The 27106-nt window shown below is 42.0% G+C and overlaps 1 protein-coding gene across 1 annotated transcript in view; it reads left to right on the forward strand.

Annotated features, from left to right (window-relative positions):
- THBS2 (thrombospondin 2) overlaps positions 1-27106 on the forward strand; it is a 471688-nt gene that overhangs the window by 224429 nt on the left and 220153 nt on the right. Inside the window, exon 10 of the mRNA XM_077283271.1 lies at positions 25512-25685. Coding sequence (XP_077139386.1) covers positions 25512-25685 — 174 coding nt within the window. The remainder of the gene's footprint in view (positions 1-25511; positions 25686-27106) is intronic.

A 27106-nucleotide genomic window follows, 5' to 3' on the forward strand; every position in this document is an offset into this window, starting at 1 on the left:
CGGGAGGAGGTGAGTATGATGTGACAGCTGCGGCTCCCCCTTCCCCCGCTGACCCCCTGGGACAATGACTCAAGTATAAGCCGAGAGGGACACTTTCAGCCTAAAAAAAATGGGCTGAAAATCTCGGCTTATACTCGAGTATATATGGTATATTCCTTGGGCTTCAACTTAGTGCTGCCAATGAACGAAGGTTGAAATATTTCATGAGTTTTATTTTTTAAAATTCTGTGGAATCGTGGTTGAAAAGCAATGTCTGACTTTCATTTGTTCATTTTCATAGATATTTTATTTATTATTACTTTTGTCAGATTCAAGTTATTTCTTTGACCATTGTGGTTTTTTCTGTCTTTAAATGAGTGGTACCAACAATTTTGACCACGTGTGTATGGGATCATTAGTTAATATTGTCCAATACTTTGTAAAGACATTTCTTATATTATTGTGTGATTGATGACGCTATATTGAATTTTTTTATTCAGTTCAAATTCTGTATTTTGTACAGGGCTGTGGAGTCCGACTCCTCAATTCCCATGACAATGACTCCAACTCTGACTCCGTGACTCATACTCCCTCATACATGTCTCATGTTTAAGTTTTAATGATAAATTTACTGTAGTAAAATGGCAACATCATGCTTTTAATTTTTATTATGATACAATAATCAAGCCATTTACATAGAACATAAAATATATTTATTGGAATATAACTTTAGACCAAAAAAACTTTGCATATTTACAATGTATTATACACTCTGCATTATATGGAAAAAACAGTTTTCAACAAAATGTACTGAATAGCACTTGTGCAGTCTATGAATTTGTTCTGAGAAATAGCATCGCCTCCATCAGATCCTCTTTTATAGATGACCTCAGATCTGACCTAATTATTTTAAGGCTAGAGAACAACCTCTCTACACTAACTTGGGTTGGTGACAAACAGTAACCACATGGGCAACATCTCTAACAATTTCAGGTTATAAAGGAATTGCCTCGTGCACAGTCAGTTTTGATCAATGATTGAACTCTTCCACTTCTTTGACAGCAAGTGAAAAATTTTGCTGAAATATGGTCACTCTGTTTTCTATGGGAGTGGAATCTTTTTCCCTGCGGCAACGCTTTGCCTGTTCCATGTCATCCAAATACTTGTCAAAATCAAACTCCTCATCTGATGAGGATGAAGGAATAGCAGCAGCAGCACTGGCAGGACCCGAGTCCTCTTGCTCTTGGCCGTCCTGTAGCCCACTCATCCTAACTGCTTGCTCAATCAAAGCTTCTTTTCCTTTAGTAAGTTGTTGATCATCCAGCAATATACGATGACTCAGGTCCACATAAACAGCTGCCAAAAGAATTTTTCTTTTCTAATAGCAGTGTCTCTCTCCATTTCATTGAAGCAGCAATGTCATCTGCGATTAAACCTCTTTGGGACAGGCAAAACAAAAAGTTATTCCACTCCTTTATAAAGGTGCGAGGAGTTAAATCCTCTGCTTGTAACTTTTTAGTCACTGTAAATGGGTGATGAAACAATTCCTTCAATTCAGCCACCTGTGTCCATTGACAATCATGTAGTGTTACCTGAGGGTTGGCTATATCTACGAGAAAGGATTTCAGCTCAAGCAATCGCTCATTCATTAAATAGGTGCTGCCCCACCGAGTGGCTTGATCCACAATTGCCCCTTTTCCAGCACGTCTCTTCAAGATGGAATTAATTTTAGGGGTTCTGACAGCAATGGACAATTTCCTCACTTTGCTAATCAGAGTTCCAGCATGTCCCTCCTGCAGACTATCTCGTATTGCCAGCTGCTGCATGTGCAAGACACGGCACATGTGATGAATAGGAAAGAGGTGTGAAGCAGCTTCAACAAGATCATCTAATTGTAAAGAATCATGTTTCTGTTCTGTAGTAAAATCTGTTTGCTCCTCCATTATGGGAACAGGACTGTGGCCTTCCATCCCCAACATACTGAATGTGAAATGTTCTTCTAGCTGCTGTTCATTTTCATTATTCTCATTAATCAGTTTAATTGTACTTATCATGCTTGAATCATTATCAGTTACAATAGCAAGAACCTGTTCTTTTTTGAATTAATAATCTTGCAGTACTTTTTCCACTAAGGTCTGGAGAAACTGGCTGCTGTGATGAGCTTTAGTATCCTCTACTGCCAGTGTCTTAGTCACAACTTTTTTGTTGTTACAAACATATCGAACTTTGATAGCAATATAGTTCACTCTGTGACATGTGCAGGCATCCATTTTAAGAAATACAAAGCATCTATTGAGGGTCTTTTTAAGATCTTCCTTTTGGTTAAGGGCTTCTTCAATCACTAATATTCTAATACTTTCTCTTTCCAGAGAAACACCAAGTTTGTGAGCCATTTCTCAATTAAGAGCTGTAAAAAAAGCTGGTCGTGCAAATAATGATAATTGTACACAGTCCTTTACAAAAAGCTCTGAGCTGTCTTTTAAACACATCTGTCATTATTACAGTAACTTTGTCACTTAAAAAATATCTTGTAACTGACGTTTGAGATGCTCTTTCCCCCTCCTTTGCCTGGCAGGAAGTACTGGTCTCTGGTTTCTTGGTGCTGCTGTGATCTTTTACAGTCACAGCTTTGTAAACTTCTGCGTGGCAGCATTGTAAATGTCTTTTTAGATTAGAAGCTCTTGAAGGAGCATTTTTACCACTGCCTGAGTATGCACTGATTTTGGCATCACAGCATTTGTTTTCATCTGGGTCACTTATACACTGACACACAAAATGTTTAATATATATATATATATTCTCATCAATCCTGTTACTGTTTTTCTGAATTTGACAAGTTAGAAAACTTTTTTTCTCCTTATATTCTATGTATAGTGTATATAATTCATCAGAGCAGCTAATTTCTCCAAACATGAGCTAAGAGAAAAAACAATCTAAAACTTCAAGCATACAGAGACAACATATACTGGACTATTGATTTTTGTACAGTGTATTGAAAGTTTAGATATGCTTTAGGAAGTACTTACCTTCTTTAATCCTGCTTTCCTGTTCACTCCAGAAATTCTGAGATGAATGTAGGCTTTCCTTCCCTGTGTGTTTATTTTTCCCCTTATCTGTAGAGGAGGAGCTTCACTACTTATCATGAACATAAACTGCAGCACAGATTATTCTCAGCTAAAAGTCTAGACCTTAGATCAGGACAGACATTTATAGGACATTTCATAACTTTCCCAAATTCTTATGAAAAAAATATTCCTCCCAAACTGCATTGAACTTGAACTACTGTACCCAATTTATTATATATTTTAGGAGTCGTAGTAGGTCCATTTTATAACGACTCCAACTCCGACTCCACCAAAATGGGCTCCGACTCCACAAATTTGACTCCACAGCCCTGATTTTGTACACTCGTTATATCATACGTTTTTTATGAGAGTTCCCTTCTGTACTCAAGCAATCCATCTGATTCAATTTTTTCGTACTTTCAAATGCATCTTTCAGTTTTTTTGTGTTTTTTTAATGTTTTTTCTCTCTAAACCTTTATTTAAAAAAATATGAGCTTCCTTAAAAAACTCTCCATTGGATTTACAATTCTTTTTGATGCGTTTATATTGACCATAAGGGATATTTTTAATCCATTTTGGATAATGCCACTGGAGAATTCTAGGTAACTATTCACATCAACATTTTTTAACCACTTTACCCCCGAGTGTGGTTTGCATGTTAATGACCAGGCCAATTTTTACAATTCTGACCACTGTCCCTTTATGAGGTAATACCTCTGGAACGCATCAATTGATCAATGTGATTCTGAGAATGTTTCTTTTTTAATGACATATTGTACTTCATGATAGTCATAAAATTTATTTGAATTGTCTTGCATTTATTTGTGAAAAAAAACCTGAAATTTGGCGAAAATTTTGAAAATGTCGCAATTTTTCAAATTTGAATTTTCATGTCCTTAAATCACAGAAATATGTCACACAAAATACTTAATAAGTAACATTTTCCACATACCGTATCTACTTTACATCAGCACAATTTTGGAACCCACTTTTTTTTTTGTTAGGAAGTTATAAGGGTTAAAAGTTGACCAGCGATTTCTCATTTTTACAACAACATTTTTTTTCTTACGGACCACATGACATTTGAAGTCACTCTGAGGGTTCTATATGATAAGATACCCAAAAGTGACAATATACTAAAAACTGCATCCCTCAAGATGCTCAAAATCACATTCAAGAAGTTTATTAACCCTTCATGTGCTTCACAGGAATTTTTGGAATGTTTAAAAAAAAAAAAATGATACAGGAAAGATATATATCTTGGTACCTTGTTAGCCAGTAGATAGAAAAATGTTTAGAATTGAGAGTCCTCAGTGGTTGATACCTTTTAATGGCTAACTGAAATGATGGTAACAAATTGCAAGCTTTCGAGGCTACACAGGTCTCTTCATCAGGCATAGACTAATACAGATTCTGAAGAATCACATAGACTAATGCAAATTCAGTTAGCCATTAACCCCTTTGCGACATGCGCCGTACTAGTACTGCGCTGCCGGCACTGCATTTGTGCTAGCAGCAGTACTAGTATGGCGCACCGATCACCGCGGTCTCACGCTGAGCGCGGCGGTGATTGGGTGCGGGTGTCAGCTGTATATGACAGCTGACACCCTGCAGCAATGCCCACGATCGGCGCTAGCGCCGATCGCGGGCATTTAACCCCTCTGATAACGCTGTCAGTAGTGACAGCAGCATAGAGGGGGATCGCGCAGGGACGGGGGCTCCCTGCGCTCTCACACCGGAGCAACGCGATGAGATTGCGTTGCTCCGGTGATCCGGAAGGAGTCCCCGGATCCAAGATGGCCGCGGGACTCCTTCCGGGTCATGAAATGACCTGGCTAGCCGGCGCCTGCTGAGAGCAGGCGCCGGAAAGCCACCTAAACTTGCCTGTCAGATCGTTGATCTGACAGAGTGATATGCACACTGTCAGATCAACAATCTGATCTAATACAGTGATGTCCCACCCTGGGACAATAGTAGAAAGTAAAAAAAAAAAAAATAGAATGTATAAAAAAAAATAAAAATCCCCAAATAAAGGAAAAAAAACTCATTTCCCAGTAAATCCATTTATTTTTGTAAATTAAAAAAACAATAAAAGTACACATATTTGGTATCGCCGCGCCCGTAACGACCCGCTCTATAAAACTATCCCACTAGTTAACTCCTTCAGTGAACGCCGCAAAAAAAAAAAAAAAACCAAGGCAAAAAACAACGCTTTATTATCATACAGGCGAACAAAAAGTGGAATAACACGCAATCAAAAAGATAGATATAAATAATCATGGTACCGCTGAAAACGTCATCTTGTCCCGCAAAAAAAAAGCCGCCATACAGCATCATAAGCAAAAAAATAAAAAAAGTTATAGCTCTCAGAATAAAGCAATGCAAAAACAATTATTTATTCTATAAAATAGTTTTTATTGTGTAAAAGCGCCAAAACATAAAAAAATTATATAAATGAGGTATCGCTGTAATCGTACTGACCTGAAGAATAAAGCTGCTTTATCACTTTTACCACACTTGGAACAATATAAACGCCCCCCCTAAAAGAATTTCAGGAATTGCTGGTTTTTGTTCATTCCGCCTCCCAAAAATCGGAATAAAAAGCAATCAAAAAATGTCATGTGCCCGAAAATGGTACCAATAAAAATGTCAACTCCTCCCGCAAAAAACAAGATCTCACATGACTCTGTTGGCAAAAATATGGATAAATTATAGCTCTCAAAATGTGGTGATGCAAAAACTATTTTTTCCACTAAAAAGCATCTTTTAGTGTGTGACGGCTGCCAATCATAAAAATCCGCCAAAAAAACGCTATAAAAGTAAATCAAACCCCCCTTCATCACCCCCTTAGTTAGGGAAAAATAATAAAATAAAAAAAAATGTATTTATTTCCATTTTCCGGTTAGGGTTAGGGCTAGGGTTAGGGCTAGGGTTAGGGTTGGGGTTAGGGCTAGGGTTAGGTTTGGGGTTAGGGCTAGGGTTAGGGCTCGGGTTAGGGTTGGGGTTTCAGTTAGAATTGGGGGGTTTCCACTGTTTAGGCACATCAGGGGCTCTACAAACGCGACATGGCGTCCGATCTCAATTCCAGCCAATTCTGCTTTGAACAAGTAAAACAGTGCTCCTTCCCTTCCGAGCTCTGCCGTGCGCCCAAACAGTGGTTCCCTCCATATATGGGGTATCAGCGTACTCAGCACAAATTGGACAACAACTTTTGTGGTCCAATTTCTCCTGTTACCCTTGGGAAAAAAAAATGTGGGGGCTAAAATATAATTTTCGTGGAAAAAAAAATATTTTTTATTTTCACGGCTCTGCGTTATAAACTGTAGTGAAACACTTGTTGGTTCAAAGTTCTCACAACACATCTAGATAAGTTCCTTGGGGGGTCTAGTTTCCAATATGGGGTCACTTGTGGGGGGTTTCTACTGTTTAGGTACATCAGGGACTCTGCAAATGCAACATGACGCCTGCAGACCAATCCATCTAAGTCTGCATTTCAAACGGCGCTCCTTCCCTTCCGAGCTCTGCCGTGCGCCCAAACAGTGGTTGCCCCCCATGTATGGGGTATCAGCGTACTCAGCACAAATTGGACAACAACTTTTGTGGTCCAATTTTTCCTGTTACCCTTGGGAAAAAAAATGTGGGGGCTAAAATATCATTTTCGTGGAAAAAAAATATTTTTTATTTTCACGGCTCTGCGTTATAAACTGTAGTGAAACACTTGTTGGTTCAAAGTTCTCACAACACATCTAGATAAGTTCCTTGGGGGGTCTAGTTTCCAATATGGGGTCACTTGTGGGGACTTTCTACTGTTTAGGTACATCAGTGTTGTGAACTCTGTTTTCGGGCTCCCTCTTGTGGTCACTGGTGGTATGGTGTGATTTTTGCTTTGGGCTCCCCCTGGTGGCTTTGTTTGTTATCCTGCTGGTCTCTGGCTATCAGCTGGTTCGTTATCCTCTGGGAGGTTCCTATATAGCTCTGTTTTACTTCCTCTTGTGGCCGGCTGTCGATGTAATCAGTGCTACTCAGATTCCTTCTGACTGCCTTGCTCCCAGTCCATCCAGGACAAAGCTAAGTTTTGTTTGCTCATTTTTTGATCAGCAGTGTTTATCATGTTTTCTTGTCCAGCTTGCTAAAATGTGATTTCCTCGCTTGCTGGATGCTCTAGTGGACTGAGTTTCTCCCCACACACCATTAGTTGGTGCGTGGGTTCTTGTAATCTCAGGATGGATATTTTGTAAGGGTTTTTTATTGATCGCATAGACCCCTGCTCTATTTTCTGCTTTCTAGTACTAGTGGGCCTTTTTTGCTGAATCTGATTTCATCCCTACGTATGTGCCTTCTTCTTACTTCACCGTTAATATTTGTTGGGGGCTTCTATATCTTTGGGGATTATTTCTCTGGAGGCAAGCGAGGTCTTTCTTTCTCTTTAGGGGTAGCTAGTTCCTCAGGCTGGCTCGAGACGTCTAGGAATTTTTTAGGCACATTCACCGGCTACCTCTAGTTGTTTTGGATAGGTTCAGATTTGCGATCAGTCCAGTTACCATCTCCCTAGAGCTTGTCCTTAGTTTATTCACTTGCTGGTCTATTCGTGATCCTCAGCCACTAAGGATCATAACAGTACAGCCGGCCAGTAAAGTGTTAATTGCATGGCAGAAGCAGGAGAAAAGAAGCCTTGAGAATTTTTTTTTTTTTTGTTGCTGTGTGTCTAGCTGCTGTGGCTAGCTTCTCTCCTCCTCTTAATCTTGGTGTGGCTCTGAGTTCAGCTGCTGACATGGATGTCCAGAGCTTGGCTTCCAGTCTGGATCATCTTGCTGCTAGGGTTCAAAGTATTCAGGATTTTGTTGTTCACAGTCCTATGTCAGAGCCTAGAATACCTATTCCGGAGTTGTTTTCTGGAGATAGATCTAGGTTCCTGAATTTTAGGAACAATTGTAAGTTGTTTCTTTCTTTGAAACCTCGTTCCTCTGGTGATGCCGTTCAGCAAGTTAAGATTATCATTTCCTTTTTGCGTGGTGACCCCCAAGATTGGGCCTTCGCATTGGCGCCAGGGGATCCTGCATTGCTTAGTGTAGATGCGTTTTTTCTAGCCCTTGGATTGCTCTATGAGGAACCTAATCTTGAGAACCAGGCTGAAAAAACGTTATTGGCCCTCTCGCAGGGGCAAGATGAAGCAGAGGTGTACTGCCAGAAATTTCGGAAATGGTCGGTGCTTACTCAGTGGAATGAGTGTGCCCTGGCTGCAAATTTCAGAGAAGGTCTTTCTGAAGCCATTAAGAATGTCATGGTGGGGTTCCCTACGCCTGCAGGTCTGAATGAGTCAATGACTCTGGCCATTCAGATTGATCGGCGTTTGCGGGAGCGCAAACCTGTGCACCATTTGGCGGTGTCTTCTGAACAGACACCTGAATCTATGCAATGTGACAGAATTCTGACCAGAAGTGAACGGCAAAATTATAGACGGCAAAATGGGTTGTGCTTTTACTGTGGTGACTCAGCTCATGTTATCTCAGCATGCTCTAAGCGCAAAAAAAAGGTTGATAAATCTGTCACCATTGGTACTTTACAGCCTAAGTTCATTTTGTCTGTTACCCTGATTTGTTCCCTGTCATCTTACCCGGTTAATGCTTTTGTAGATTCAGGTGCCGCCCTGAGTCTTATGGATTGGTCATTTGCCAGGCGCTGTGGTTTTGATTTGGAGCCTTTAAAATTCCCTATTCCACTAAGGGGAATTGATTCTACACCATTGGCTACGAATAGACCTCAGTACTGGACACAAGTGACCATGTGCATGACTCCTGTTCATCAGGAGGTGATTCGCTTTCTTGTACTGCATAATTTGCATGATGTCGTCGTGTTAGATCTACCATGGTTGCAGACTCATAATCCAGTCCTGGATTGGAAAGCTAAGTCGGTGTCAAGTTGGGGTTGTCAGGGAATTCATGGTGACGCTCCTGTGGTGTCTATTGCTTCGTCCACTCCTTCTGAAGTCCCTACGTTTTTGTCAGACTACCAGGATGTATTTGAGGAGCCCAAACTCAATTCTCTACCTCCTCATAGGGATTGTGATTGTGCTATAAATTTGATTCTTGGTAGTAAGTTTCCTAAGGGACGACTTTTCAATTTATCTGTGCCGGAGCATGCTGCCATGCGGAGTTATATAAAGGAGTCTTTAGAGAAGGGACATATTCGCCCGTCCTCATCCCCTCTTGGATGAGGGCTTATTTTTTGCGGGACGAGTTGCACTTTTGAACAACATCATTGGTTTTACCATGTAGTGTACTAGAAAATGGGGAAAAAAAATCCAAGTACGGTGAAATTGCAAAAAAAGTGCAATCCCACGCTTATTTTTTGCTTGGCTTTTTTGCTAGGTTCACTAACTGCTAAAACTGACCTGCCATTATGATTCTCCAGGTCACTACGAGTTCATAGACACCTAACATGACTAGGTTATTGTTTACCTAAGTAGTGAAAAAAAATTCCAAACTTTGCTAAAAAAAAAAAAATTGCACCATTTTCCGATACTCGTAGCGTCTCCATTTTTCATGATCTGGGGTCAGTTGAGGGCTTATTTTTTGCGTGCCGAGCTGACGTTTTTAATGATACCATATCGGTGCAGATACGTTCTTTTGATCGCCCGTTATTGCATTTTAATGCAATGTCGCGGCGACCAAAAAAACGTAATTCTGGCGTTTCGATTTTTTTTCTCGTTACGCCGTTTAGCGATCAGGTTAATGCTTTTTTTTATTGATAGATCGGACGATTCTGAACGTGTTGATACCAAATATGTGTTGGTTTGATTTTTTTTTTATTGATTTATTTTGATTGGGGCGAAAGGGGGGTGATTTAAACTTTAATATTTTTTTTATTTTTTTCACATTTTTCTAAACTTTTTTTTAAACTTTTGCCATGCTTCAATAGCCTCCATGGGAGGCTAGAAGCAGGCACAGCACAATCGCCTCTGCTACATAGCAGCGATCGGGGGTCGGCGATGCGCTCATATCCGGCCGCCCGGCCGGATGCGGTAGTTAAATGCCGCTGTCTGCGTTTGACAGCGGCATTTAGCTAGTTAATAGCGGCGGGTGAATCGCGATTTCACCCGCCGCTATTGTGGGCATGTCAGCTGTTCAAAACAGCTGACATGTCCCGGCTTTGATGCGGGCTCACCGCGGAGCCCTGCATGAAACAGGGGAGCTGACCTCGGACGTACTATCCCATCCGAGGTCAGTAAGGGGTTAATATTACACTTAATGAAATTTTATAATTGGATATGTATGTGTTTTATATAAATGGCTGTTTCACTCATGTGTTCACTGCTTGAAAAAGGATTTTGTATCCGAAACGTTGCCACGCCGTTCAGGCAATAAAGTTAACTTTTTTCTATTTGTTTTGTGCTGCTTTTCTTTTTTTGATACTATCATCGGAGGCTTTTGGAATGCTGGTTGGGAAAGCTTTGCACGACACTGAGGTATTATTGGATGCTGTTCTATTTTTTTCTATATATATATATATATATATATATATATATATATATATATAATTGTCTAAGGTCCACTTCCATCTGTTTACAGCCAAGGAATAGACAAAGAATATTATTTAACAATTAGCTTTTATAATGGATGTTACTATATGCTGTCGCTGGGAATATTGTTTTGCAGTGAAAAAAAATTATAGGCTGCTACACAGAATATTATGTAGCTCCAAAGAAAATGTTTTTGTATATGCTGGTACTACCTAATATTATTTACCTCTACAAATAGCTGATTTGTATATTTTGGTAATGGATGAAACCCTCCCTATTTCACCCTAAGTCCACAGTCTGTTCCTAATACTAAACTATACAACACAATAGAAAATAGCAGAGATCTGCAGCATGTACTTGCAATCATGAGAACACCAAGGTGCCTGCCTTTTACTCTTCCTGCTAGTAAATCTCTCCCTACACTATCTCCACATAACAAAGAACTAATCTTCACAATCTTCAGCTCTTAAAAAAGCTTTTTGGAATGAATAAAGGTACCGTTACACTTAGTGACTTACCAACGATCACGACCAGCGATCGTGATCGTTGGTAAGTCGTTGTGTGGTCGCTGGGGAGCTGTCACACAGACAGCTCTCTCCAGCGACCAACGATCAGGGGAAAGACTTCGGCATCGTTGAAACTGTCTTCAACGATGCCGAAGTCCCCTGCAGCACCCGGGTAACCAGGGTAAACATCGGGTTACTAAGCGCAGGGCCGCGCTTAGTAACCCGATATTTACCCTGGTTACCATAGTAAAAGTAAAAAAAAAACACTACATACTCACCTTCTGATGTCTGTCACGTCCCCCGGCGTCCACCCGCCGCTGCAGAGAGCTTTCCCTGCACTGAATGTGTCAGCGGCACCGGCAGTAACAGCGGTGACGTCACCGCTGTGCTCTGCTTTATGGCCGGCCGGCGCTCACACAGTCAGTGCAGGGAAAGCTCCCTGCAGCAGCGCGTGGACGCCGGGGGACGTGACAGACATCAGAAGGTGAGTATGTAGTGTTTTTTTTTTACTTTTACAATGGTAACCAGGGTAAATATCGGGTTACTAAGCGCGGCCCTGTGCTTAGTAACCCGATGTTTACCCTGGTTACAAGTGAACACATCGCTGCATCGGTGTCACACACACCGATCCAGCGATGACAGCGGGTGATCAGCGACGAAATAAGGTGCTGGCCTTCTAGCTCCGACCAGCGATATCACAGCAGGATCCAGATCAAACACAACGAGATCGCTATCCAGGACGCTGCAACATCACTGCAACGTCACGGATCGTTGTCGTTCTCGTTGAGTGTGACGGTACCTTTACTCTCCCTATACGCTCCTATCACTCTCCCTATGCTCACACTACGCTCTCCCTATGCTATTTCCGGCTGCAATGTGCGCAAGATGGCACCAGCAGCCTTTAAATATTAACTATGATGCTGTAAGGCCAGCCAATCACTCTAATGCCACAGCAAAGATGGTGCCGGCATTACTGTGATAGGCAAGCCAACCTAGCATGTTCATTGGCTGCAAATAAAACGCCAAACATGCTGAGCGGGTCACTCGAATATACCAAGGCGAATACCTAATTACTTACCGAATAATGTATAGCCTAAATAGAGTACTATTCGTGCGATTAATAAATAGTGCCGAATGTATTCGCTCATCACTATTATCTATTTTGTGTGACATATCTCAGTGATTTAAGGGCATGAAAATTAAAAGTTGGAAAATTGCTAAATTTTCCAAATTTTTGCCAAATTTCAGTTTTTCACAAAAAACACAAATTATATCAAATAAATTTTACCTTTATCATGATGTACAATATGTCCCAAAAAATATTTCAGAATCAGTGGGATCCGTTGAAGCATTGCAGAGTTATCACCTCATAAAATGACATTGGTCAGAATTGTAAAAATTAGCCTAGTCATTAACGTGCAAAACACCTTGCAGGGTAAAGGGGTTAATAAATAAATAAATTCTCCTTTTTTAGTAGATGATGCTGATTGGCCATACCTTTCAAAATTAAATATTCTTTAAAATATTTTGAAGATGGGTCCTCTGTAAGTTTTGAGTAATATTGACAATCACTTAGGATCCTCCACCCTTCCTCTATATAAGCCACACATTTCATAATCACGACTCCAACTCCTTTATCTGCTGCTCGTATAATGATCTTGGAATTTCTTTTCAATTATATCATAGCCTGTCTTTCTCACTTCCTAAAGATTGTTGAAATGTCCACAGGTCTTTTAGTAGTATATACTGAAAGGTTTCAATATGACTACCCTGATGATGAATCTGGTAAAAGTGAGATTTCGTTTGGACGTCTAAGGCCGGAGTCACACTAGAGAGGAATACGGACGTATGAGAGGCGCCAAAAAAACACATTGCACACAGACCAATGTTTCTCTATGGGGCAGCTCCTATCTGCTGTATATTTCTCGGCCTTTTTTTACGGGCTGAGAAAATCACAGCATGCTGCGTTTGTCAGCATATTGCTCAAAAAATTCACCAATGAAAGTCTATGGGGGCGAGAAAAATACGGATTGCACATGGACCATGCGTGTGACTTGCCAGAAATACGCACCGGTGTTCTACAGAAAAGCCGGTAATTCAATTCAGTGTACAGTAAAATCACACTGACAGGTTAAAATAGAAAAGATAAAATAAATGTGTACACATAGTGTAGGTATATATATATACAGTACAGACCAAGAGTTTGGACACACCATCTCATTAAAAGATTTTTCTGTATTTTCATGACTATGAAAATTGTACATTCACACTGAAGGCATCAAAACTATGAATAAACACATGTGGAATTATATACTTAACAAAAAAGTGTGAAACAACTGAAATTATGCCTTATATTCTAGTTTCTTCAAAGTAGCCACCTTTTGCTTTGATGACTGCTTTGCACACTCTTGGCGTTCTCTTGATGAGCTTCAAGAGGTAGTCACTGGGAATGTTTTTTAATTCACAGGTGTGCCCTGTCAGGTTTAATAAGTGGGATTTCTTGCCTTATATATTTAGCAAAAAAGTGTGAAACAACTGAAATTATCTATCTATATAATCGTCTAAGGGGTACTTCCCTCTGTTTGTCTGTCTTTCTGTCTGTAACGGAAATCCCAGCGACAGGCTTAGTCTGGCCTCTACTCTCCTCAAGTCAGTGCCCCCTCCCTACTCCCCTCCAGTCAGTGGGGTTGGGGCCATCAGTTGTGTTGTGCAGAAGTCTGGTGGATACACAGCTGATAGTCCTACTGAATAGACTGTTAGAATTTGTATTATGGCAAGAAAAAAGCTGCTAAGTAAAGAAAAACGAGTGGCCATCATTACTTTAAGAAATGAAGGTCAGTCAGTCCGAAAAATTGGGCAAACTTTGAAAGTGTCCCCAAGTGCAGTGGCAAAAAAACATCAAGCGCTACAATGAAACTGGCTCACATGAGTACCACCCCAGGAAAGGAAGACCAAGAGTCACCTCTGCTTCTGAGGATAAGTGTATCCGAGTCACCAGCCTCAGAAATCGCAGGTTAACAGCAGCTCAGATTAGAGACCAGGTCAATACCACACAGAGTTCTAGCAGCAGACACATCTCTACAACAACTGTTAAGAGGAGACTTTGTGCAGCAGGCATTCATGGTAAAATAGCTGCTAGGAAACCACTGCTAAGGACAGGCAACAAGCAGAATAGACTTGTTTGGGCTAAAGAACACAAGGAGTGGGCATTAGACCAGTGGATATCTGTGCTTTGGTCTGATGAGTCCAAATTTGAGATCTTTGGTTCCAACCACCGAGTCTTTGTGCGACGCAGAAAAGGTGAACGGATGGACACTACATGCCTGGATCCCACCGTGAAGCATGGAGGAGGAGGTGTGATGGGTGTGAGGGTGCTATGCTGGCGACACTGTTGGGGATTTATTCAAAATTGAAGGCATACTGAACCAGCATGGCTACCACAGCATCTTGCAGCGGCATGCTATTCCATCCGGTTTGCGTTTAGTTGGACCATCATTTATTTTTCAAAAAGACAATGACCCCAAACACACCTCCAGGCTGTGTAAGGGCTATATAACCAAGAATGAGAGGGATGGGGTGCTACGCCAGATGACCTGACCTCCACAGTCACCAAACCAATCTAGATGGTTTCGGGTGAGCTGGACCGCAGAGTGAAGGCAAAAGGGCCAACAAGTGCTAAGCATCTCTGGGATCTTTTTCAAGATTGTTGGAAGACCATTCCCGGTGATTACCTCTTGACACTCATCAAGAGAATACAAAGAATGAGCAAAGTGGTCATCAAAGCAAAAGGTGGCTACTTTTGAAGAACCTAGAATATAAGACACTAGATGGTGGCCTGATTCTAATGCATCGGGTATTCTAGAATATGTATGTATGTATGTACAGCACGCTTAGCACAGCCACGTAGTATATAGCACAGCCACGTAGTTTATAGCACAGCCATGTAGTATATAACACAGCCACATAGTATATAACACAGCCACGTAGTATATAGTACAGCCACATAGTATATAGCACAGCCACGTAGTATATAGCAGCCACATAGTATATAGCACAGCCCACGTAACAGACAGCCACGTAGTATATAGCACAATCACGTAGTATATAGCACAGCCACGTAGTATATAGCAGCTATATAGTATATAGCAGCCACGTAGTATATAACACAGCCCACATAATATATAGGACAGCCCATGCAATATATAGCACAGCCCATGCAGAAACAGGCCACGTAGTGTATAACACTTCCCACGTAACACAGACAGCCACGTAGTATATAGCACAGCCCACGCAGTATATAACACTGCCCACGTAGTATATAACAGCTCACGCACTATGTAACACTGCCCACGCAGTATATAACACAGGCCACGTAGTATATAGCACAGCCAGCCACGTCGTATTAAGCAAAGCCACGTATTATATAACACAGCCACGTAGAATATAACACAGCCAGCCACGTAGTATATAACACAGCCAGCCACATAGTATATAGCACAGCCACATAGTATATAGCACAGCTCACATAGCACAGACAGCCACGTAGTATATAGTACAGCCACGTTGTATTTAGCAGCCACATAGTATATAACACAGCCCACACAGTATATAACAGCCCATGTAATATATAGCATAGCCCACGCAGTGTATAACACTGCCCATATAGTATATAGCAGCCAGGCAGTATATAACACAGCCCACGTAATATATAGCACAGTCCACGTAGTATATAACACAGCCCATGTAGTATATAACACAGGCCACGCAGTGTATAACAGCCCACGCAGTATATAGCACTGCTCACATACTATATAGCAGCCAGGCCGTATTTAACACAGCCTGTGTAATATAGAGCACAGCCCACGTAGTATATAACACAGCTCACGTAGTATATAGCACTGCCCACGTAGTATATAGCACTGCCCACGTAGTATATAGCAGCCAGGCAGTATATAGCACAGCCCACGTAGTGTATAATACAGCCCACACAGTATATAGCACAGCCCATGTAGTATATAGCAATGTGGGCACCATATCCCTGTTAAAAAAAATGTAAATTAAAAATAGTTATATAGTCACCTTCCAGCATCCAACAAAGCTGTCCCGACACGTGCGATGGGGCTGCCAGCTTCCATTCCCAGAGATGAATTGCAAAATTGCCCTGATGACTTAGCGGTCTCGCGAGACCGCTAGGTCATCTGGGTAATTTCGCAATGCATCTCTGGGAATGGAAGCTGTCGGCCGCATCGCGTGCATCGGTGGATGTCGGAAGGTCAGAATAGCACAATTTTTTTAAAATTATTTTTAGCATTATATCTTTTTACTATTGATGCTGCATAGGCTGGGGCGACACACTGGCACTGACTGGAGGGGAGTAGGGAGGGGGCACGGACTTGAGGAGAGTAGAGGCCAGACTAAGCCTGTCGCTGGGATTTCCGTTACAGACAGAAAGACAGACAAACAGAGGGAAGTACCCCTTAGACGATTATATAGATAGATAATTTCAGTTGTTTCACACTTTTTTGCTAAATATATAAGGCAAGAAATCCCATTTATTAAACCTGACAGGGCACACCTGTGAATTAAAAAACATTCCCAGTGACTACCTCTTGAAGCTCATCAAGAGAATGCCAAGAGTGTGCGAAGCAGTCATCAAAGCAAAAGGTGGCTACTTTGAAGAAACTAGAATATAAGGCATAATTTCAGTTGTTTCACACTTTTTTGTTAAGTATATAATTCCACATGTGTTAATTCATAGTTTTGATGCCTTCAGTGTAAATGTACAATTTTCATAGTCATGAAAATACAGAAAAATCTTTTAATGAGAAGGTGTGTCCAAACTTTTGGTCTGTAATGTATATACATATTTATATTTAATACAGAGCTAGATAGTAGAAAAGCCGGTAATTCAATTTCTGGCTTTTGCTATCTCCTTATCAAACCCAACAGAATATGACACATGGTTTACATACAGTAAACCATTTCATATCCCTTATTTTTTTTTACATATTCCTCACTAATAATGTAACAAGTGTCGGTGTGCAAAATTTGGGAGCTCTAGATGTTAAAATAAAGGGTTAAATCACGGAAAAAACTGGCATGGGCTCCCGCGCAATTTTCTCCTCCAGAGTGGGAAAGCCAGTGACTGAGGGCAGATATTAATAGCCTAGAGAGGGACCATGGTTATTGCCCCCCCCCCCCGGCTAAAAACATCTGCCCCCAGCCACCCCAGAAGAGGCGCATATGTAAGATGCGCCTATTCTGGCACGTAGCCTCTCTCTTCCCACTCCCGAGTAGCGGTGGGATATGTTGTAATAAGAGGTTAATGTCACCTTGCTAATGTAAGGTGACATTAAGCCTGATTAATAATTAAGAGGTGTCAATAAGACACCTATCCATTATTAATCCAATATTAATAACTAGATGGTGACCCGATTCTAACGCATCGGGTATTCTAAAATATGTATGTATGTATGTACGTCGCGCTGTGAGTGGGGTTAAATTCCGCACCAATATCGCTGATTGGTTGAGGCCGGACGGGCGTGACCAATCAGCGAAGCCTGGTTTAAATCCCGCGTCAATTCGCAGCTGGACTGCATCTGTCACTGATTGGTCGCAGGATGCCGGGGGTTCGGGGCGCTGGATGTCGGGGGTTTGGGGTGCAGGATATAGTACAGCCATGTAGTATATAACACAGCCACATAGTAGTATATAGCACAGCCATGTAGTAAGTAGTATATAGCACAGCCACGTAGTATATATGGCACAGCCACGTAGTATATAGCACCCACGTAGTATATAGCACAGCCACGTAGTATATAGCACAGCCACGTAGTATATAGCACAGCCACGTAGTATATAGCACAGCCACGTAGTATATAGCACCCACGTAGTATATAGCACAGCCACGTAGTATATAGCACCCACGTACTATATAGCACAGCCACATAGTATATAGCACAGCCACGTAGTATATAACAGCCCACTTATTATATAACACAGCCACGTAGTATATACAGAGCCACATAGTATATACAGAGCCACGTAGTATATAGCACAGCCACGTAGTATATAGCACAGCCACGTAGTATATAGCACAGCCACATAGTATGTAGCAGCCACGTGGTATATAGCAGCCATGTAGTATATAGCAGCCATGTAGTATATAGCAGTAACGTAGTATATAACACAGCCCATGCAGTATATAACACTGCCCACGTAGTATATATCAGTCACGCAGTATATAACACAGCCCATGTAGTATATAGCAGTGTGAGCACCATATCTCTGTTAAAAAAAAGAATTAAAATAAAAAATAGTTATATACTCACCCTCCGGCGTCCACCGAAGTTGTCCCGATGCGTGCAAGGCTGCTGGCAGCTTCCATTCCCAGTGATGCATTGCTAAATTACCCAGATGACTTAGGAGTCTCGCAAGACCGCTAAGTCATCTGGGTAATTTTGCAGTGCATCTCTGGGAATGGAAGCTGGTGGCAGCCTCGCCGCTCGCACGCATCGGTGGACGGTGGAAGATGAGAATAGCACCATTTTTTTATTATTATTATTTTTAACATTATATCTTAATTTTGATAATATTTTACTATTTTACTATTGATGCTTCATAGGTAGTGTTAATAGCAGCGTTAACAGACTGCGTTACACCGCGATATGCCGCGGTGTAACGCAGTCGGTTTAATGGACTGCTAAAACGCTATGTGGGTGGCGGGCGCTGACTGGGGGGAGTATCGAGGGGGCACTGATTGCAGGGGAGTAGGGAGCGGCCATTTCGCGGACGGACTGTGCCCATTGATGACTGGTCGCGGCCGGCTGGCCACGACCAATCAGCGACTTGGGATTTCCGTGACAGACAAACAGACAGGCGGAAGTGCCCCTTAGACAATTATATATATAGAAGGGTTAAAAAGACACACACACATTAGGAAAAAAGTATTTTAATGAAATAAATACACCTGGTGTTGTGATAGGTTTAATATACGCTTAATCCAAATGACAACCCTTGTCTTCTTAAAAAAAAGTTAAAATAAAAAAAACAACAATATCTCATACCTATCTGCCATACAGTCGTGTCCCATGATGTAAATCCATCTGAAGGAAGGTTAAATAATTTTACGTCCAGTAGCCTGCTAATGCAGCTGCCCCTGGCTGTAAAAACAGGGGAATGAATGTAATGCAGGGGAACGTAGCTACCTAGACTTGCGGTGCTGCACCCCCTGCTGGCATAACTTCATATGATCTCTAGCGTGGGAATTTTTCAGAATATTTTCCTACGCTAGAGTTCATATGAGTTTATGCCAGAATATTGTAATGAATACACAGGATTCGGCAGGCCGGGTGCGACCAATTAGTGAAGCGTGGTTCAAATCCTCTGTAATTCACCGCGGGACTGCGCCTGTCGCTGATTGTTCGCGGCTGGCCGCGACCAATCAGTGAAGCCAGGGCCATCTGCAGGTTTTTGAGGGCCCCAGCGAAAGAGTCTCACAGCCCACGTAGCATATAACACAGCCCACGTAGAATATAGCACAGCCACGTAGTATATAACAGCCACGTATTATATAGCACAGCTGCGTAATATATAACACAGTAGTATGTAGCACAGCCACATAGTATATAGCAGCCACGTAGTAAATAGCACAGCCCTGCAGTATATAGCACAGGCACGTAGTATATAGCACAGCCCACCCAGTATATAACACAGCCACGTAGTATATTTCACAGCCACGTAGTATATAGCACAGGCACATAGTATATAGCACAGCTACGTAGTATATAACACAGCCACGTAGTATATAGCACAGCCACATAGTATATTGCACAGCCACATAGTATATAGCACAGGCACGTAGTATATAGCACAGCTATGTAGTATATAACACACCCACGTAGTATATTGCAGAGCCACATAGTATATTACATAGTTATTAAGGTTGAAGGAAGACTTTAAGTCCATCTAGTTCAACCCATAGCCTAACCTAACATGCCCTAACATGTTGATCCATAGGAAGGCAAAAAAAAAACATGTGGCAAAGAGTAAGCTCCACATTGGGGAAAAAAATTCCTTCCCAACTCCACATACGGCAGTCAGACTAGTTCCCTGGATCAACGCCCTATCAAGGAATCTAGTGTGTATACCCTGTAACATTATACTTTTCAAGAAAGGCATCCAGTCCCCTCTTAAATTTAAGTAATGAATCACTCATTACAACATCATACGGCAGAGAGTTCCATAGTCTCACTGCTCTTACAGAAAAGAATCCGTGTCTGTTATTATGCTTAAACCTTCTTTCCTCCAGACGTAGAGGATGCCCCCTTGTCCCTGTCTCAGGTCTATGATTAAAAAGATCATCAGAAAGGTCTTTGTACTGTCCCCTCATATATTTATACATTAAAATAAGATCACCCCTTAGTCTTCGTTTTTCCAAACTAAACAGCCCCAAGTGTAATAACCTATCTTGGTATTGCAGACCCTCAGTCCTCTAATAACCTTGGTCGCTCTTCTCTGCACCCGCTCTAGTTCAGCTATGTCTTTCTTATACACCGGAGACCAGAACTGTGCATAGTATTCTAAGTGTGGTCAAACTAGTGACTTGTATAGAGGTAAAATTATGTTCTCCTCATGAGCATCTATGCCTCTTTTAATACATCCCATTATTTTATTTGCCTTTGTAGCAGCTGCCTGACACTGGCCACTGAATATGAGTTTGTCATCCACCCATACACCCAGGTCTTTTTCATTGACGGTTTTGCGCAGAGTTTTAGAATTAAGCACATAGTTATACAACTTATTACTTCTACCCAAGTGCATGACCTTACATTTATCCCCATTAAAGCTCATTTGCCATTTATCAGCCCAAGCTTCTAGTTTACATAAATCATCCTGTAATATAAAATTGTCCTCCCCTGTATTGATTACCCTGCAGAGTTTAGTGTCATCTGCAAATATTGAAATTCTACTCTGAATGCCCCCTACAAGGTCATTAATAAATATGTTAAAAAGAAGAGGGCCCAATACTGACCCCTGTGGTACCCCACTGCTAACCGCGACCCAGTCCAAGTGTGTTCCATTAATAACCACCCTTTGTTTCCTATCCCTGAGCCAGCTCTCAACCCACTTACACATATTTTCCCCTATCCCCATTATTCTCATTTTATGTATCATCCTTTTGTGTGGCACCGTATCAAAAGCTTTTGAAAAGTCCATATACACTACATCTACTGGATTCCCTTGGTCCAGTCCGGAACTTACCTCTTCATAGAAACTGATCAAATTAGTCTGACATGAACGGTCCCTAGTAAACCCGTGCTGATACTGGGTCATGAGGTTATTCCTCTTCAGATACTCCAGTATAGCATCCCTTAGAATGCCCTCCAGGATTTTACCCACAGTAGAGGTTAAGCTTACTGGCCTATAATTTCCGAGTTCAGTTTTTGTCCCCTTTTTGAATATTGGCACCACATTTCCTATACACCAGTCCTGTGGTACAGACCCTGTTATTATGGACTCTTTAAAGATTAAAAATAATGGTCTATCAATGACTGAACTTAGTTCCTGCAGTACTCGGGGGTGTATCCCATCCGGGCCTTGACATTTGTCAATTTTAGTGATTTTTAGACGCCGTCGTACTTCCTGCTGGGTTAAGCAGGTGACACTTAATGGGGAATTTTTGTTATCACTGATCATATTGTCTGCCATGGAATTTTCTTGTGTAAATACTGATGAAAAAAAGTCATTTAGCATATTGGCTTTTTCCTCATCCACCATTTCCCCCAGACTATTTTTAAGGGGGCCAATACTTTCATTCTTTAGTTTCTTACTATTTATGTAGTTAAAGAATATTTTGGGATTATTTTTACTCTCTCTGGCAATGAGTCTCTCTGTCTCAATTTTTTTTTGCTGCCTTGATTTGATATATAGCACAGCCCATGCAGTATATAACAGCCCACGTAGTATATAGCACAGCCCACATAGTATATAGCACAGCCTAAGCAGTATATAACACAGCCCACGCAGTATATTACACAGCCCACGCAGTATATAACACAGCCCACGTAGTATATAGCACAGCCCACGTAGTATATAGCACAGCCCACGCAGTATATAACAGCCCACGCAGTATATAACACAGCCCACGTAGTATATAACAGCCCACACAGTATATAGCACAGCCCGCGTAGTATATAGCACAGCCTGCGTGGTATATAGCACAGCCCATGTGGTATATAAAACAGCCCACGCAGTATATAACACAGTCCACGTAGTATATAGCACAGCCCACGCAGTATATAACAGCCCACGCAGTGTATAACACAGCCCACGCAGTATATAACAGACCACGCAGTATATAACACAGCCAACGTAGTATATAGCACAGCCCACGTAGTATATAGCACAGCCCATGTAGTATAATGCACAGCGACGTAGTATATAACACAGCCCACGCAGTATATAACAGCCAATGTAGTATATAGCACAGCCCACATAGTATATAGCACAGCCCATGCAGTATATAACAGCCCATGCAGTATATAACACAGCCCACGCAGTATATAACAGCCCACACAGTATATAACACAGTCCACATAGTATATAGCACAGCCCACCTATTATATAGCACAGCTCACGTAGTATATTGCACAGCGACGTAGTATATAACACAGCCCACACAGTATATAATACAGCCCACACAGTATATAACAGCCCACGTGGTATATAACACAGCCCACGTAGTATATAGCAATGTGGGCACCATATCCCTGTTTAAAATAGAATTAAAATAAAAAATAGTTATATACTCACTTTCCGGCAGACCCCGAATCCAGCCCAGGGCTTTAGCGATGCTCCTCGCGGCGCTCCGCTCCCAGTAATGCTTTGCGGCAATAAACCGTGATGATGTAGCGGTCTCGCAAGACCTCTACGTCATCATCTCGCGAGACCGCTACTTCATCACGGGGCTTTGCCGCAATGCATTCTTGGGACCGGAGCGTCGCGAGGAGCGGGAAAGGCTGCCGCGGACACCGGAAGGTGAAAATATAATGATTTTTTATTATTTTTTACATTATATGCTTTTACTATTGATGCTGCCTATGCAGTAAAAAGTTGGTCACACCGTTTACCGGACTGCTAAAACGCTATGTGGCCGCTGACTGGAGGGGAGTATGGAGGGGCACTGACTGGAGGGGAGTAGGGAGGGGCCAATTCGAGGCCGGACTGTGCCTGCCGCTGATTGGTCGCGCCCAGCCGGCCGCAACCAATCAGCGACGCAGGATTTCCGTTACAGAGAAACAGACAGACAAACAGACAGAAGTGGACCTTAGACAATTATATATATATATATATATATATATATATATATATATATATATATATATATATATGTATATATATATATATATGTAGACTGTATATATGTATTCACGAATATTTGAGCCCATGGATCCATTCTATGTCCATTTTGCAAGACGGCGAGAAAATCTCGCCATATGGATGCCATACGGATGACACACGAATAATTTTTTGAGAAAAAATCGCATCCTCGCCTTAAATACGGATCACTGTTCAGGAACTTTTCTGCGTATTACGCCTGTAAAAATCGGACTGTATTTCCCTACGCTAAATGTGACGCCGGCCTTAGTGGTAGGACAAAAGGACAATCCCTTAATAAGTAATTTAATCTCATACAAACTCAAAGAATGATCAGATATATTAGAGATTTTCAATTCTTAATCTTTTTTGTGTTGGTTTTGAGGAAAATCCTCCCTTGGGTTTGAGTCTGTTCTTATTTTTATACAGATATATTTTTCAACCTCCGTTTAATGGCAGCGCTTTGTTGCAGACCAAGCAATATCAGCTTTTCTAATTGTTTCACCATTTTCAATCCGAACTCTCATCATCTGAGATCCAGAGAGCATAGCTGCAGCCATAGGAGAGTTACCGTATATACTCGAGTATATGCCGACCCGAGTATAAGCCGAGACTCCTAATTTTGCCACAAAAAACTGGGAAAACTTAATGACTCGAGTATAAGCCTAGGGTGGAAAATGCAGCAGCTACCGGTAAATGTCAAAAATAAAAATCGATACCAATAAAAGTAAAATTAATTGAGACATCAGTAGGTTAAGTGTTTTCAAATATCCATATTGAATAAGGATCCCCATATAATGCTCCATACAGTTTATGGGGGGCCCCATAAGATGCTCCATATTAAAATATGCCCCATATAATGCTGCACAAATGTTGATTATGACCCCATAAGATGCTCCATAGAGGCATTTGCCCCATACAATGCTGCACAAATGTTGATTATGGCCCCATAAGATGCTCCATACAGACATTTGCCCCATATAATGCTGCACATGGCCCCATAAGATGCTCCATAGAAATATTTGCCCCATATAATGCTGCACAAATGCTGATTATAGCCCCATGAGATGCTCCATAGACTATTATGCCCCATATGCCGTTGCTGCAGTTAAAAAAAAAAAATGACATACTCTCCTCTCATCGCTCTGGCCCCCGGCACTTGCTATAGTCACCTGTCCGCGATCCACCGCCGACTGCCGCTGTGTCTTCCGCGTCCTCTGCATTGACTGTTCAGGCAGAGGGCGGCGTGCATACTAATCGAGTCATCGCGCCCTCTGACCTGAGCGTCACTGTAGAGGACGCGGAAGACGGAGCGGCGCCTGATGGTTGAACGGGGACAAGTGAATATCGCGCACTGCCCCCGTCAAACTCACCTGCTCCTGGCGCGGTCCCTGCATGTCCCTGGTTCTCCGGGCACTGACAGCTCTTCCAGCATTGAGCGGTCACATGGTACCGCTCATTACAGTAATGAATATGCGGCTCCACCCCTATGGGAGTGGAGTCAGGTCCATATTCATTACTGTAATGTAATGTGACCGCTCAATACAGGAAGAAGTCAGCGCCCGGAGAACCAGGGATGTGCAGGGACCGCACCAGGAGCAGGTAAGTATGATTAGACAGCTGCCGCTCCCCCTCCCCTGCCGACCCCTGGGAATGACTCGAGTATAATCCGAGAGGGGCAATTTCAGCCTAAAAAAATAGGCTGAAATTCTCAGCTTATACTCGAGTATATACGGTAATTATGCTTTCAACAGTGTTGTGTTTGATGCCACACAACCATTTCAGGTCTGTAACGCTACTCACTGTTTTATGCTGTAACCTCATTTGATCCACACAAAGAGCGCTTTCTTTTCCTTTTTTTTACATATTTACAGAGTGGCACAATATTTAAACTTAATGGCTCTATTGGGGGCACATTTGAATATTGTGAACATTCTTTACAGTTCATATTTATATCCATAAATATCCTAACAATAGAACTTTAATGACTTAATGCTCTTTCCTGAAACAATATACTTTCTAAGTAAAAAGTATTTCTGAAATGTTGTAATTTTCTTATTTCAGTTAATGGTAAATGGGGACCTTGGTCTCCATGGTCTACTTGCACTGTGAGCTGTGGAGGAGGTCTAAGAGAGAGGTCTCGAATCTGCAATAACCCCAGACCACAATATGGAGGAAAAAAATGTGCTGGTGATATTAAAGAAAAAGAAATGTGTAACAAACAAGATTGTCCTATAGGTGAGACATATTGTATTAAAAAAATTAATAATAATGCTATTATTTAGTTAAGTGGTGTTTTGTGATATTCTCCATTTGTCTGGTTAGTCTTCTTAACAGCAGAATATATCTTTCTTTTTTTATGCGAGATGCATTGTATTATAAAAAAAGGGATAAACATTTGGTAGTGCATGAGTCAGTTTTATGAAGATAGGATTTGGAGCATAGATACTGTAGGATCTTAGACATCAGTGGCACAAGGGCAAATGTATATGTAATTAATTCTTACGCCCTCCTTTCCCATGTTAAAAAGAAATATCACTAAAATTTTTATTATTTCATTTAAATGCAGATTTAAAAACATTTATAATTTAACAAAAAATTAAAGCATTTACCAAGTGAGAGAAAAACTCCCTGTTACGGCTGGCGGAAAGCACCGAGTAAATATAGAGATAGTATAGGTGCGTTCGCAGCCTGGGGTCCACCGTGCAGGAGTGGAACCTGCTGCTAGTAAATGGCGGCACTATATGGCAGTACTATGCCTGAATAGACACGGGTACCGTCACCCGGTCTGTATAGGAGCGAACTCTGTTGCTTCACAGAGTCGCCGGGATTAAGGATCAATGCTGTGCCCTGGTAGCATTCACAGGGTGCACGCAAATGGATACTAGTGGGATCAATGCAACTCACCGCCACTATTCTGGTGGTTGATCCCGCTCTGACTCTCGGTGGCTTTTGAGCCCGCGCCTGAGGACGCCCTGAGTCAGATGCTGGGATTAAACGGGAGTCCCCAAAGATAGCCGCACAGAGTGCCTACAGTACCACAGCGGCGGTCACTGCAGGATAGACGCAGTATATTTTGTGCCTGGTGCTGGATGGCACTATCTGGCACTAGATAGCTACAATACTCGTGAGCATTCAACAACTCTAGGGGTACCGTCACACATTGAAATTTTCATCGCTGCGACGGCACGATTCGTGACGTCGCAGCGTCGTATAATCATCGCTCCAGCGTCGTAGACTGCGGTCACACGTTGCAATCACGGCGCTGGAGCGATGCCGAAGTCCCCGGGTAACCAGGGTAAACATCGGGTAACTAAGCGCAGGGCCGCGCTTAGTAACCCGATGTTTACCTTGGTTACCAGCGTAAACGTAAAAAAACAAACAGTACATACTCACCCGTCGGTGTCCTTCAGGTCCCTTGCCGTCTGCTTCCTGCTCTGAGTGCAGCCGCACAGTGAGAGCAGAGCGCAGCACCGCTGCGCTCTGCTCTCACTTTCCGGCCGGCACTCAGAGCAGGAAGCAGACGGCAAGGGACCTGAAGGACACCGACGGGTGAGTATGTACTGTTTGTTTTTTTACGTTTACGCTTGTAACCAGGGTAAACATCGGGTTACTAAGCGCGGCCCTGCGCTTAGTTACCCGATGTTTACCCTGGTTAC

Source organism: Ranitomeya variabilis, chromosome 2, assembly GCF_051348905.1.
Source record: "Ranitomeya variabilis isolate aRanVar5 chromosome 2, aRanVar5.hap1, whole genome shotgun sequence".
Classification (NCBI taxonomy): Eukaryota; Metazoa; Chordata; class Amphibia; order Anura; family Dendrobatidae; genus Ranitomeya; species Ranitomeya variabilis.